Source organism: Triturus cristatus, chromosome 7 (assembly GCF_964204655.1).
Source record: "Triturus cristatus chromosome 7, aTriCri1.1, whole genome shotgun sequence".
Taxonomy (NCBI): Eukaryota; Metazoa; Chordata; class Amphibia; order Caudata; family Salamandridae; genus Triturus; species Triturus cristatus.
Window position 1 is genome coordinate 1,486,663,533 of NC_140590.1, and position 13,982 is coordinate 1,486,677,514.

General features: G+C 44.3%; 1 protein-coding gene across 1 annotated transcript in view; it reads left to right on the forward strand.

Moving 5' to 3' along the window:
• Positions 1-675: 675 nt before the first annotated feature.
• Positions 676-13,982, forward strand: part of LOC146812236 (uncharacterized) — a 314,283-nt gene continuing 300,976 nt past the window's right edge. Inside the window, exons 1-2 of the mRNA XM_085619257.1 lie at positions 676-740; positions 9,144-9,252. Of these exons, the coding sequence (XP_085475383.1) occupies positions 9,159-9,252 (94 nt within the window). The 5' untranslated portion in view covers positions 676-740; positions 9,144-9,158. The remainder of the gene's footprint in view (positions 741-9,143; positions 9,253-13,982) is intronic.

Here is a 13,982-nt window from a genome sequence, read left to right on the forward strand (position 1 = left end):
TCCACAAACAACCTCACCTGAGGCACGAAGTGTTCCCTGAAGTGATGCGGGCGGCCACGGGCTGTTCCGAAGGAAAATCATGCGGGTCTCGTCGGAAGAAGGTCCCGGTGCGGGAGAGCGGAGACCCTAGGCAGCCATCTTGCGTGGCGCCGTAGCCATGCCCCACTTATTTTGTTTTCGAATCACTTTGGCTTGGCCTGTTGGCCTTTTCCCTCTGACCCATCAGTACTTACTGCCACTGTGTGGTAGGTCTCCCACAGCTATCGCTCACTTAGTGACCCATCACAGCCTTCGATTCCAGGCCCAGTTAAGAAAAGACCACAAGCACACAGCACACGGAGGAAAATAATTAGTAGTCGAATTAATGAACCAATGAAGAGATCTGCATGGCGCACTTTAAGAGCCTTCTCTGGAGATGCTATCTGACGTTTGAATACATTTATATTAAGAAAACAAGTGGCATTTGTCAACGTTTGCACCACATATTCGAAACATGAATGTATTTTAGAAATTAGAACTGTTTCTTTCCCTTCAATACATTCCGTAAGAGAAGAAAAGATACTGTCATCCTTACGTAAATTCTTTTGGCATAAAAAGCATTTTCATTTGTTTGAAAAGCAGTTGTGCCATCCTCTCCTGCAGGGTATATATAGCCTGCAGGTTTAGTCTCCTTTCAGAGCGAAACCAGGAAAGCAGGCTCTTCTAGACGAGAAACTCTTGCTGACAACCGCTTTGCAGAGGTGAGTGAAAGAGTGTCTGGCAGTGCTTAACTGGAGCCTGTGGTTGCTGGTGGGGTCGGCTGGCACTCATTTGTGGGGACCAACGCTTCATTTTCTTCATCAGACACTGACTGAGAGAGAGGGAAAACACACAAAGAAGAAAGCAGGGGGAAGAGAATGACGGAAAACTGTCACAAAGGGAGAAAACAGCAACATACAAGAGTGATAGAAAGGGGCAGGCTGTGTGTGGTAGTGGATTAACTGCTCAACTGTGGCGCGAATTCCGCCGTGGTGCGGCGGTTTGAAAGAGTGGGCAGGGTGCGTCGGCCAACAGACGTGCGTAGCACTAGCCAGGTAGTGCTCACGACGGCTGTTGGCCGACAGGAGCACGGAAGGGGTTAAAGAGGCACAAGGTGGGTCGACAATATGCATTTGATGTGCAAAGATTTAATTGCACTGGCCCTGGGACTCTGAGCTTAGGTTTGGGCACTTTTACAAATCAAACCATGGAATCTCGTATTGGACTGTTGTGTAGTAAATATTGGAATATTCTAGAATATTGGCGGCCAAAAAATCAGCAAGGTTAAAGAATATAGCTAGGAACAGGTTTACTTTCTAGACTCTCTGTCTATTTGTATTGCAGACAAATAATGAATAAATAAACTTAGATTTAGAGATCGCTAGCGGTCTGTGCCTGGTCCCTTAGGGGATGTGAGGAGCAACACAGGTAGGAGCAATATGTATATAAAAATTATGTTTCAAATTTTATTTATTTTTTCTATACAAGCCAAATTTAAACTACACAAACATTAGAAGTTCTAAAGTAATAGTTATACTTTCAATTATAATTTACACATCACCTTCAAATTACTATTACTCACGCACCTTTGTACACAGTGTTGTCAACTTGCGAGCCAGACTACATTAACATTACGATACACTGCTTACACCTGTTCATATTAAACCATTTATACTATGTGAAATCATAGCATTCATGACAACTCTTATGACATCTGAAATGAAATCATTTGTGAGAATATTGTGCATAGTAGAGTGCCAAGTTATAGTTAATGTAGTCTTAGTTTAAATTGCAGAGTGTTGCATTACTATCATGCTGTTTAGACCATGTTTAGTCTACGTTCTTGATTTTAATGGTAAATATAGTGTACGTGTTTTATTTATTTTTACATACTTAATTTGTTTATCTGTTTCTTAAGTACACTGTACTACATTATATTTTCCCTAAAACCCCAGAATGCAGACTAAGGGGTCTATTATAATGGCGGGCGCATCGCCACCGCCCATATGGCGGTGGCGATCCACCTGCCATTATCCACCACCTGCATGAAATTTACCCCCCGCCTGATTATATTGGCGGGGTACCACGGTGGACGGGAAGACTGTACTACACTATATTTCCCCTTAAATCCTAGAATGCAGACTAAATGTGTTGTGAGCAATGTTTCCCCCTTCCAAAATTTAAAGTGCGTAATATATTTTAGACAATCCTGCATTCTGTTTTTAAGAGGAAACATAGTGTAGTAGAGTGCATTTAAAATATTTTTCTTTTTTTTTTCTTTTTTAAGGCGCTAAATTTAGCTGCCTAGTGCCAATGCGGGCACCTATGAACCATAGTGCAAAGGTTCCTGCATTGCGGAGAATGATTGTTCATGTGCAGGAAGGTATTCCTTCCTGCACATAAATAATCAATAATGGCGATTTGTAACTTCAATATGTGCTGCTATATGCAACAAGTTAGCAGGGAGAGCCATGCCAAGGGTCTGTCTTGGCTCCAAGAGCATGCTTTGGCTCTAAGATCCCATTCATGAGCTGAGCCACTGGAACATTTGGAATGGAAATTGTGCAACAAACTTTATCTAAAAAATATAATAAATTAACTTTAAAATTAAAAAAGTCTATTTCTTTAAAAAAACATTTCACCTTAGTGTATCCGATTATATCACTGCATTGAGCGGCATTGACTCAAGGTGATAGCTGTTAAACTGAAACATTTAACCATTTATGCCCTGACCCCTCACCCTGACGACTATACCATTTCTAAAGTAAGAAGCAAGTCAGTTGTCATGTCCACCCTTTATGTGGGCTATATATTCTTATTTTACACCGAGCAATATAGTAGTCCATTAAATCAAAGAGATTATTTTACAGTACTCATCCATGTTTACTTCAATGGTTTCTCATATGCAATAATGAAAAAAATAGTCGGCACGATAAAATAAAATAGTGTCCTTGGATCACACAGTTTAGTCAAATGGCCAAGCTGGGATTAATCTGAAGTTTTCACATTGTTCAATTTAGCCACTAGATTGGTATACTTTTATTGCTCCTGTTTGGCATCAAAGTTTAATGCTTTGCCTTTCAATCTTCATGCATGAGATGAGGTAAGAGCATGGGCAGCGGACAGATGCCACATGACAGCTCAGCTCATTTTGAGCATGAGGGCTCAAGAGGAGCTTAAGCTTACCAGTTCCTGTCATCTTGCTAGAGCCTTCAGTGGCTCACATGCCTCTGTACTTTACTCTGGGCATTCTCTGGCTGAAATAAGCTTATATAATGCGGCCAGTGTGATGCCTGTTTTGTATGTTAGGATATCTTAGCTTGCACTGCTGATCATCTTGTGCTGGTGCTGTGCATGAGGGGAACTTACACTACTGCGAAATGGTGCACATTGTGTGTGCGCTTGCTCATAGGTTTTTACTGCAGCTTCAGATGTTGTCCATGTCCTTTGCATGCAAGGGAAGCTTGCATTGTTTCTGGCCAGATTGGGATGTGTTCTATAGGTGTGGTTGTGAGGGAAGCATTTGAGGGAAGCGTTTACTCGACTGATGATGTATCTGTTTTGTGTGTGGAAGTCTTGCTATGTGAGTCAAGACTGCACGCATACACCCTAGTGCTATCCATTACACTTGTACCAGATTTGAAATACTGCTTATTCATTTTATCAAAGAAAACTGTTAAACATTGCTGCCCAGTGCCACAATTGTTTCATATCTTTAGAGGAAGGTTGCACTGGCCCTGCATTGTCATACTTGTTTCATGTCTTTGAATGAACCTTGCACTGGTCCTGCAATACCACACTTGTTCCATGTGATGCTCTAGGCCAGTGTTGTTTGTCTTATGTTTTTGAGCCAAGGACCCACTGCACTCCTGCTCACTGTACTCTATCTATTTGAGTTTGTTTTAGGTCTGACCTAAAGACTGTCTTAGCTGTCTCGTCAGTCTCATGTTTCCTCAAAAATAATACAGAAGCTTGCTTAGCACATATTTTTAAGTCTTTCAGTACAGCATAAAACAGCACACATTTATTTGGGAAATAGATTAGCCCTCTTCAGCCAATGGCTTTGCTGACAATGATTTGCTCGGCCTAGTAGACAATCACTGGTCTTTAGGATTTCAGGTAGTCTAAGTAACATTATTCTGCCTATTACTTTGTGTTACTCTGCATCCAGAAGAATACGACCTCAGGAGATATTTCCTTTAGTTCAATCCCTTACAGAGCACCTACGGCTGCAGACTAGTGCTAATTGAGTACTGAAAGTACTGGGCGCTCTGATGCCACTGCCGCCTGATCACAACTTTCTGATGCAGGCCGGCAGGCATCTTCTAAATCCGATTGGCCGCACCCTGCTGGTCCTACCGGCGTGTTACCCCAAAGAATTGTGGTCCATGAAGTAGCGACGGCGAGTACGCCTGTGCCAAAGTTTAAAGTATAAGTAAGTGTCGCATTAGCCATCCCTGGACACGTGTTTCGAGGTAGTTGCCTCTCGTCAGCAGGGAGTAGGTATGTGTATGGGGTTGCCGCGTAGACTGCCAAAAAAGTATTCTCAGGTAAAGTACCACTCATGGCGCGCAGGTGCTGGTCCAGGGCTCGTCAGCCCAATTGGCTCAAGGGAGCTGTAATACACAAAATCCGATTGGCCGCACCCTGCTGGTCCTACCGGCGTGTTACCCCAAAGAATTGTGGTCCATGAAGTAGCGACGGCGAGTACGCCTGTGCCAAAGTTTAAAGTGTAAGTAAGTGTCGCATTAGCCATCCCTGGACACGTGTTTCGAGGTAGTTGCCTCTCGTCAGCAGGGAGTAGGTATGTGTATGGGGTTGCTGCGTAGACTGCCAAAAAAGTATTCTCAGGTAAAGTACCACTCATGGCACGCAGGTGCTGGTCCAGGGCTCGTCAGCCCAATTGGCTCAAGGGAGCCGTAATATACAAAATCCGATTGGCCGCACCCTGCTGGTCCTACCGGCGTGTTACCCCAAAGAATTGTGGTCCATGAAGTAGCGACGGCGAGTACGCCTGTGCCAAAGTTTAAAGTGTAAGTAAGTGTCGCATTAGCCATCCCTGGACACGTGTTTCGAGGTAGTTGCCTCTCGTCAGCAGGGAGTAGGTATGTGTATGGGGTTGCCGTGTAGACTGCCAAAAAAGTATTCTCAGGTAAAGTACCACTCATGGCGCGCAGGTGCTGGTCCAGGGCTCGTCAGCCCAATTGGCTCAAGGGAGCCGTAATACACAAAATCCGATTGGCCGCACCCTGCTGGTCCTACCGGCGTGTTACCCCAAAGAATTGTGGTCCATGAAGTAGCGACGGCGAGTACGCCTGTGCCAAAGTTTAAAGGGTAAGTAAGTGTCGCATTAGCCATCCCTGGACACGTGTTTCGAGGTAGTTGCCTCTCGTCAGCAGGGAGTAGGTATGTGTATGGGGTTGCCACGTAGACTGCCAAAAAAGTATTCTCAGGTAAAGTACCACTCATGGCACGCAGGTGCTGGTCCAGGGCTCGTCAGCCCAATTGGCTCAAGGGAGCCGTAATACACAAAATCCGATTGGCCGCACCCTGCTCGTCCTACCGGCGTGTTACCCCAAAGAATTGTGGTCCATGAAGTAGCGACGGCGAGTACGCCTGTGCCAAAGTTTAAAGTGTAAGTAAGTGTCGCATTAGCCATCCCTGGACACGTGTTTCGAGGTAGTGGCCTCTCGTCAGCAGGGAGTAGGTATGTGTATGGGGTTGCCGCGTAGACTGCCAAAAAAGTATTCTCAGGTAAAGTACCACTCATGGCGCGCAGGTGCTGGTCCAGGGCTCGTCAGCCCAATTGGCTCAAGGGAGCCGTAATACACAAAATCCGATTGGCCGCACCCTACTGGTCCTACCGGCGTGTTACCCCAAAGAATTGTGGTCCATGAAGTAGCGACGGCGAGTACACCTGTGCCAAAGTTTAAAGTGTAAGTAAGTGTCGCATTAGCCATCCCTGGACACGTGTTTCGAGGTAGTTGCCTCTCGTCAGCAGGGAGTAGGTATGTGTATACTTCTGCAAGCTTCAAAACTATACCAGCATTTTGAAAAAGTATTTTGCATACTCAACATTTTTTACTGTTCCAAGATGACACGCCAGTGTCAAGCTTTACTTTTAAATTTTTTGTATTGAAGCACATACCCTCCACTTTTGGTTGACGTTTTTTCTTTAGTTTTTTTTCTTTATTTACTTATTTATTTTAGTATGTGTTTGCTCTACAAATAAAACCACTACGTTATTTTTAGAAGGCAAGAGGGATGTTTTTTCATGTCAAGACAGCAAATGTCCACATAAATCAGACTTACATGGAGTGCTGGTTTAAGAGTGGCTGAAGGATAGCCTCATTGGAAATTCAGTCTTCAGTGTAGCTTACTTCAAGAGCTTTGGAGTGCACTAGTGGACTGATACAACAGATACCTATGCCTCCTATCACACCACTTGTCCCAACTCTGCTCCTTCCTGTGAGCGGTATATTCTGTTTGAGCAGTGTGCTTGTATGAGTGCAGAATAGCCACCACGTTGTGTGAGCGCAGAGTGATGGGTGGGCCTGTGTGAAAGCAGTATTAACATTATCTTTTGTGATTCAGGTTAAGTGGTCTACAGGTTGAAATTTGTGCCTGTTTGAGTGCAGAGTGAGGCATATGCATGTGTGAGTGCAACGGTAAGGGTGTGCCTATGTGAGGCCTAACCTATTGGCTTTGGTACTGTTTTTAGGGTTTGACTTTGACTTGTATTAATGCATTGCATGGAGAGGAAATGGAATAGTGTGTATGTGAATGATACAGAGTTTTGATATGGCAGATAAAGACTATGTTGAAGGAGGTTGAGGAGTTTTGGGGGCAGCTGAAAGAGATGTGGCCATAGTGAGGGTCCTAGCTACTTTGCTTGCACCAGGGCCCATGGCAACCTAGTCAAGCCACTGATGTTTATAGACAAAAATGGGTAAGTTTACACCTGCTTGGAACTCAGAAAATGATACTCAGCAGGGAAAAACCAATTTACATCTGCGTGATTTCATATCTCAGGTCTGTATGATTATGGCTGTGTAACTCCCACAGGGAGGAAGTGGGATACAACAGGTGTAGTTAGCCTTTTGAGTTCAAAAACACCCATAAACAGTGTTGGCTTTAAGGAGGTGCTTCTAAAACATGTGACAAACCTGGAGGTGGAAGGAGAGAGGGGTAATTGCCTTTTGTACTGGAGGTGACGGGGGGGGGACTGAGTTGACAGGCCAGGCTTGATAGGCGAGCAAAAGCCATCCGCAACATTCCTTGTTTGCTCAACAATGTTAAATGGATAATAATGTCAAGATGATTCTAGTGGTTAATGTAATTTTTGGAGAGATCTGTGTTTTGTCTAGTAACCATTTTGACTCATCTTAAAGTAGCACAGAGGGTTAATGCGCCTGCTTCAAAGCACCAGATGTAACATGCAGATCACAGATTTGTATTTCGTATTGAAAGCTCATAGGGTCCTGGTTTTCTGACTGAGGTGCTTTGGTTGCTTTGGTTGTTCATAAGTTACAATCTCTCTAGTGTAGCACAGTGAGCAATGAACCAGCATCAAAGAGCTGTATGCAAACAGTAAGGCAGAAATGTAGAAGCTTGTTTTGTTCTCAGCTGTGTTTTATTCTAAGGTTGATAGAAATGTTTCCTTCGTGTGTTTCTCCAGACCAAGCACTCTTAAAATATAATGCCTACCAGTATGTATGACATGTGACTCCTATAGCACGCAGCCCTCCAAGTCAAATGCAACATTACCTATACTTTAATTAACACACTTGAATGACTAATTGCCTCTGTGTAATAATTATTACTAATAATCATGCAAGATTTAAAGCAATCTGACACCAGGCACTGAAATGAGTGGTGCTATAAAACAAAATTAAATAAATGTCAGAATTGCTGTGGAGGGATGAGGGGCACTGTTGGAGGGTGGTAGTAAGGGAATCCAGGGGAAAGGAGGTGACGAAGAGGGAGTCAACAAAGATTGGTTCACCAGGTATCACCAATGCTAAAGATAGCAGTGCCAATAAACATGGAAGCTTGTGAGTATTCACAAACCACTCTCGGACCTTTCCACACCATGAAAATGGCCAGAGGTTTTCTTCTTTAAAAAACTGGAATAAATTCCTTTTGAGGATGGAAGCGGAACAGAAAACCTAGAAACTTAATTTGTGATGGAGGAAATGGTTTTTCTGTGGGAGAAAATGTTTTCCGAAGGGAGAACAATAGCACCTGCTTTTTTTACAGAATTATGATGGCTTTTCCATATGTGAAATTAGTATGTGCATACAATTCAGTATTGGGAAAATGCCTTTAAAACCTACTTGTTATTTAGAAATTATGTCTGGAAAGCTGCAACCTGCACAACTTTTCATATATACTCTTGCAAACATTTGTCACTTTCAAAAAAGAGCATAATTAAGTCCACCTGACACCTTTGCGAATTGGTTCAGACTGCACAATTTGGATGCAACATCCATTTTCCAATGGCACCTTGTGTGGCGGGCAGAAATGCACGGCAGGAAAAGCTGCCCTTGGAAAATGGATATTTGTAAACATCTCTGCACCGTGTCCCAAGGCCCCATAATGGAGGGTCAGGGAGAAGGCCCCCAAAGTCACTTTCCGACAGCCTTTACATGTTAGAAAGGCTGGCATGGAAAGGCTGTCAGAAACTGACATTGTTATCCCGACGGCGGAGCCAAAGCTGGCTCCACCATCATTCATGGAATTACATTTCCAATCTTCTTCCCATTGTAAGAGGAGTGGAATCCCCCTGTGGGTTTCCCTCCGACCACCATCATCATAATACGGTGTTCGAAAGGAAACCCTTGATGTCGAGTGAAAAGCCTCCAACAGTCTGTCGAATGGCTCTCCGCCCAACATCAAAATCGGGCCCAAAGTTTCAAAGTACATTTAAATGGAGATTTAAATCTGCACGTATACTTTTGCCCTTTTTTGTGGTTTTGGTCATGTGTCTTAAACCCTGTTTCTGGCATCTTTATCTGTCTCAGAAATATTCTAAGATGATTATCTGTACCTAAATTGCATAGCCTTAGGCTTCAATCCACAATGTCTCTCAATTCTCTGCACTAACACAGTTTTGTTCTTAGTAGATCTCAGAAACCAAGATGTTGAAGTACGTTCTGTTGAGTGTCCTCCTGACCATGCATGTGCAGACATCTGCCGCTAACTGTGTCTGTGACCCGGAACAAGTAGAAAGCTGTGAGTAATATGCATATGCAATTTGAAATGTTACAGTATGTGGAGCTCCTTTTTGTGTATCCTGAAAACAAAGTCCTGCTCTATGAAACCCGAGAAAGGCACTCTGTCCTGTCTCAAGGTCATGAAGGAGGCAGCCATCCCTGACTACTGTATCATATCTGGAGGCTTCCACTCACAAGGGGCATCCACAAGAAGCAACATTTCTAATTATTGAGATAAACAAAAGGGCATTCACCTGACACAGTGCAGGAAGCACTAGCCTCATTTCCCTGCACTCCAAAATTCAAAGCAACACTTCTCACTGCTTGACACATATTGGACATCTTTGATGAAGTAGCATAGTATATTCCTACATATGGAAATCTAAAAATGGGAATAGTATATTTCCAAGGCAGATAGTCTGATGACAAAATGTCCAAAATAATTGTAAAGACAGTAAAGAGATACATTGAAGTTTAAAGTATAGGAAATGAAGTACCACATGAATAACTATAAAGAAGTCATACAAGTTGTCTTGACAAGTTAGGTCTATCAAGCAAAACAGTGTATGCAAATGAACACAACTCAAACTACAATGCCTCTAATGCAATAGGAGATCGGAATGAGAGGAAGGAATGTGAAAGTTAGAGAACCAAGGAAAGCGAACAATGCTTTGTACTTAGGGTCTCACAAAATATGTGTTTTGGCAATAACAGAATGAGATGAGATTCCCAGCATTCTAAACACCAAGGGCCTGATTACAAATTTGGCGGTGCAGAGCGCACCGCCATACTGGTGACCCAGTCCTGCACCACCAAACCTGTGGTCGGGCTGTCTGCCAGATTAGGAGTTTCCTTCTGACTGGCGGGCTTTTTTTGCCATGCTGCACGTAACGGACTGTAAAATCTATGCCGTGTTGGAACTGGGGTGCATGCAAACAAAGGGGCACATGTTGCCCCTCTACATGCATCCACAAGGCATGAGGCACAAGGGGGCCCTGTAGAGTCCCCATTGTTTCCTCTTCACTGTGGTTTTCATGGAGGAGGAACCACCATGAGACCTGTGGCAGAGAGGAAACTCTTAATATGCTTGGACTGCAGCATTTCTGCCAAGCATATTACTGCCACTAACCCACCTCGCCACTACCAGGGAACAGCTGTTCCCTGGCACTGATGGTGGTCCCAGGGTAATGCGACCACCCAACTCATAATGAGGCAGTCGGACCGCCAGTGCGGCGGTGGCTGGACCACCACCGCAGTGCCACCACGTAATCAGGCCCTAAGACAAAACACCTTGTGCTGCCAGTTTATTATTAATACTTAAAAGGGAATGCTTGCAGATTCTATACATTAAAGTAAGTAATTGCTAGAGAAATGTTATCTCATGTGTACTGTTAGAAAATGTAATCATTGCTCAGAAATGTTTACCCTGTGCCTTTCACTCCATACCACAACATAACCAGTACAAATACATTTTTACTCTTTCTTTTACCATGCACCAATATGGATGTTAACCTTCAGCTCAGTACATTGAGCTCCTGCTCCACCAGCTCAACAAAAAATTATTTTTCAGTGCACTGTTTGAAATTCTGACAAAAAGTAAGATTTCACACCCGCAGAAATGATAAGGTGTATGGGGCATATTTATCATACTTTCATGCAGTGCAAGGCAGCAAGCCACCTTGCTGTGTTGCGCTGCATGAAAAGCAAAGGGCAAGAATGTGCTGTATTTAACATCATATGCCACATTCCTGTACTTTCCTTACGCTGGCACAGTTTTGGCAAGCAGGATTGTTTTTGTTGAGGAAGGGACACTTTCCTGAGGAAAAACAATCCTGAGAGGCATTTTCTTCTTTCTATGTGTGCTGCAGAAAGCATCACACATAGAAAGAGGAAAAAACAAGGAGGAATAAAGATATTTCTCCTCGTTATGCCTACCTTTGAATGCACCAAAATCCATAGGTGAAAGTGTGGGCACACCCATGCACTATCCATGAAACACCTCCCTGGGCCAGAGTAACACAAATCAGTGATTTGCACTTACTTTGGCTAGGCCAAATTCATAAAGCCATGCAGAACCACGCAAGGTGGTCTTGCGTGGCTTAATAAATCTGACTATAGTGTTATGTTGCACTTGCACCCCCTTGCATGGCACAAGGGCAATGCAACACTATGATAAATATGCCACTAAATGGTCATATTTTTTAAGTATAATATGAGGACTAAAATATGGACAGACTTAAATGTACCTTAGGGTAGTGGTTCTTAACTTTTTGACTTCTGTGGAATACAACCAATATATTACTCGAATCAGAGAAGAGGCATAGGGGTCGCTCCTCTGCTCCTCTTCTTTGGCACAGGCTTCCAGAATGCCTTGCGGCCAATCCTGAAGCTGCTCTCACATGGGAGCAGCTTCAGGATTGGCATGAGCACCCTTGATTAGGGCTCCAGGACAGACTAGGAGTCTGTGCCTTCTCTCTCCAACCCCGGCAATGTAGCTTTGGTTGGAGAGCTTTACTGCCCATGATGGTTTGGTCAGGCTCAGACGGTCAGCCAAACCATCATACACAGTGAAGGGAGTGCACTTCCACTCCGCTCAGTGCTGTCATCCCCTAGGTGCTGACCCCAAGACTCAGCAGGAAAGGAGAAATAAATTGAGTGTTGTTTTATGTTTCCTTTGCTGCCATTTTTGGGGGGTGACGCTCCTCCGCCATAACGGAGGAGCCACCACTGGGTGTGATCTCCTCCTTGCAGAATAGCCAGTGTGGATGTGAGCCCAAAAGGAGAGCTTCCAAGGGGAATCTGCCTTTGAAGGGAAAATGGTAATTACTCATCGAAGGGGCTGCTCTTTTGTTTTAGCAGACAGGTTGGCCTCGCCGGCAGAGAGAGAGAAGCCACTGTCTAACAGGTTTTTCAAGGGGAGTGTAGCCCACAGGTAACCACACCTCTGGGTTGTCATAGGGAGCTCACACACTGAGAGAAGTGTAGGATGGGTCATTCTGGGCTACTGGATCTCATTGCCCTTTGGCTAATTAGTCTCCTCATCTCCATAGGCTTGTACTGGGCATAAAAGTGGCAACCCTGTCACTAAGACCTCTGATCACTTCCGTACTGGAGGAGGACTACAGGAGGACTGCACTGCAGTTCCCTGGACCCAGCAAAGAGTAGCTGAACCAAATACTAAACTGCATCTGCTGCACTCTGGAATAGCAATGAAAGAAATGTGCCTGTGGTGCCCCACTAGTGGAAAAGTTGTCCATACGTTCCAGACAGAGAAGGCTCCTCCAAGAGTCAGTTGGCTGACACCCTGCTATTTACACAGGATCATGGAAACTGAGAATCCTGCACCCTTGAGAGCCTGAGGTACGACTTGGAAGACCAAGTTCTGACCCTCAAACATTTCAGCTGAGTCTGAATGTACAGCCCTCTGTACGGATATGGTCAAAAAACAGTACAGCCTTGTTTTTGAAACAGGAATGACTGCTGTCCTCTAATCTGTCTACCATTGCCATTGAACCCCTTGCATCCAGACTGCGCCAACACCATATTGAGCATGGCCTCAAGTATGTGGGTTGATGAATAGTGGTATCAATGTATGTAGATCATGTTACAAATTTAGTTTAAAAAAAAACCTGAGAACCACCTCATGCCCTCTCTGCAAATATTTAATTGATTTTGACATCTCTGTTAACTGATACAAGTGAGTGATCTTCCCGCGCACTGCTGTGACGTCTCACTTTGATACAGAGGTTTCTCTAAAATGGGCGGAGCTGTGCTCAAATTTTCAGGGCAGGGATCTGGATAAGTAAAATTATGGAGATGATTTGGAGGGAGAATTACGGCAGGGCCATAGCATGGCTGGAAGAGAGAGTCAAGGTTTGAATTGCTTTGTCCCTGTCTATGGTGGGGAGAAATGTGTTCACCAAAATGGTAGTCCTGTTTAATCTCCTCCAATCTCTTTATGAATATCACCATTCCCCTGACAAGAACATTCTTTGGCTACCTTTGCTCACTTTTGGTTGGTAGACATGTAAGGGCAGACAGCTGAGGCTGGCATGGGTGGCATATTCACTCATGGTTCCATCCAATGCCGTACCAGACACACATCACAGAGTAGTCTGACAATGCTGAACACGTCCTATAAAGTTTACAGTGTTGGCTGGAGTGGGATGCGTCACAGATCTAGGAGACAGTGCTTGCATTTGACTTAAGTGAGCATCACATGGAAATATGTGTTGCCTCTCACTGTGGAGGAAAGGGTCCAGCTGCACCTGAACCACCTGAAACTGCTATCAATGAGAGATTTATACCCTGCAGCAGGCTTAATTGGCTTGCAGTATAAACAAGCTGCTGTGGAGATTGTGCCTGTAGAACCTGCTTCTGTATTACAGGTTACTTAGCACTAGCAAGAAACTACATTGCACATTCCTGCAGGAACCCAAGAGCTTGCAGTCGCTGGACTATATTGTAGACACGGTCTTCCCCTGATGGACATGGAACACCCTCCCACTGAGCCTACGACAGACCCAAGACCTACTCACCTTCAGGAGGATACTCAAGACCTGGCTGATCCATTAGTAGCGCCACCCCCCAGCGCCTTGAGACCCTCGCGGGTATGTAGTGCGCTTTACAAATGATGGATTGATTGATCGATTGATTGATTGATTGATTGATGTCCTAGTGGAAAGATTCAATGACAGTGGCAATCACAGGCAAGCAGTGGTGCTGCTGCTGCAAAACAACTAAACTGTT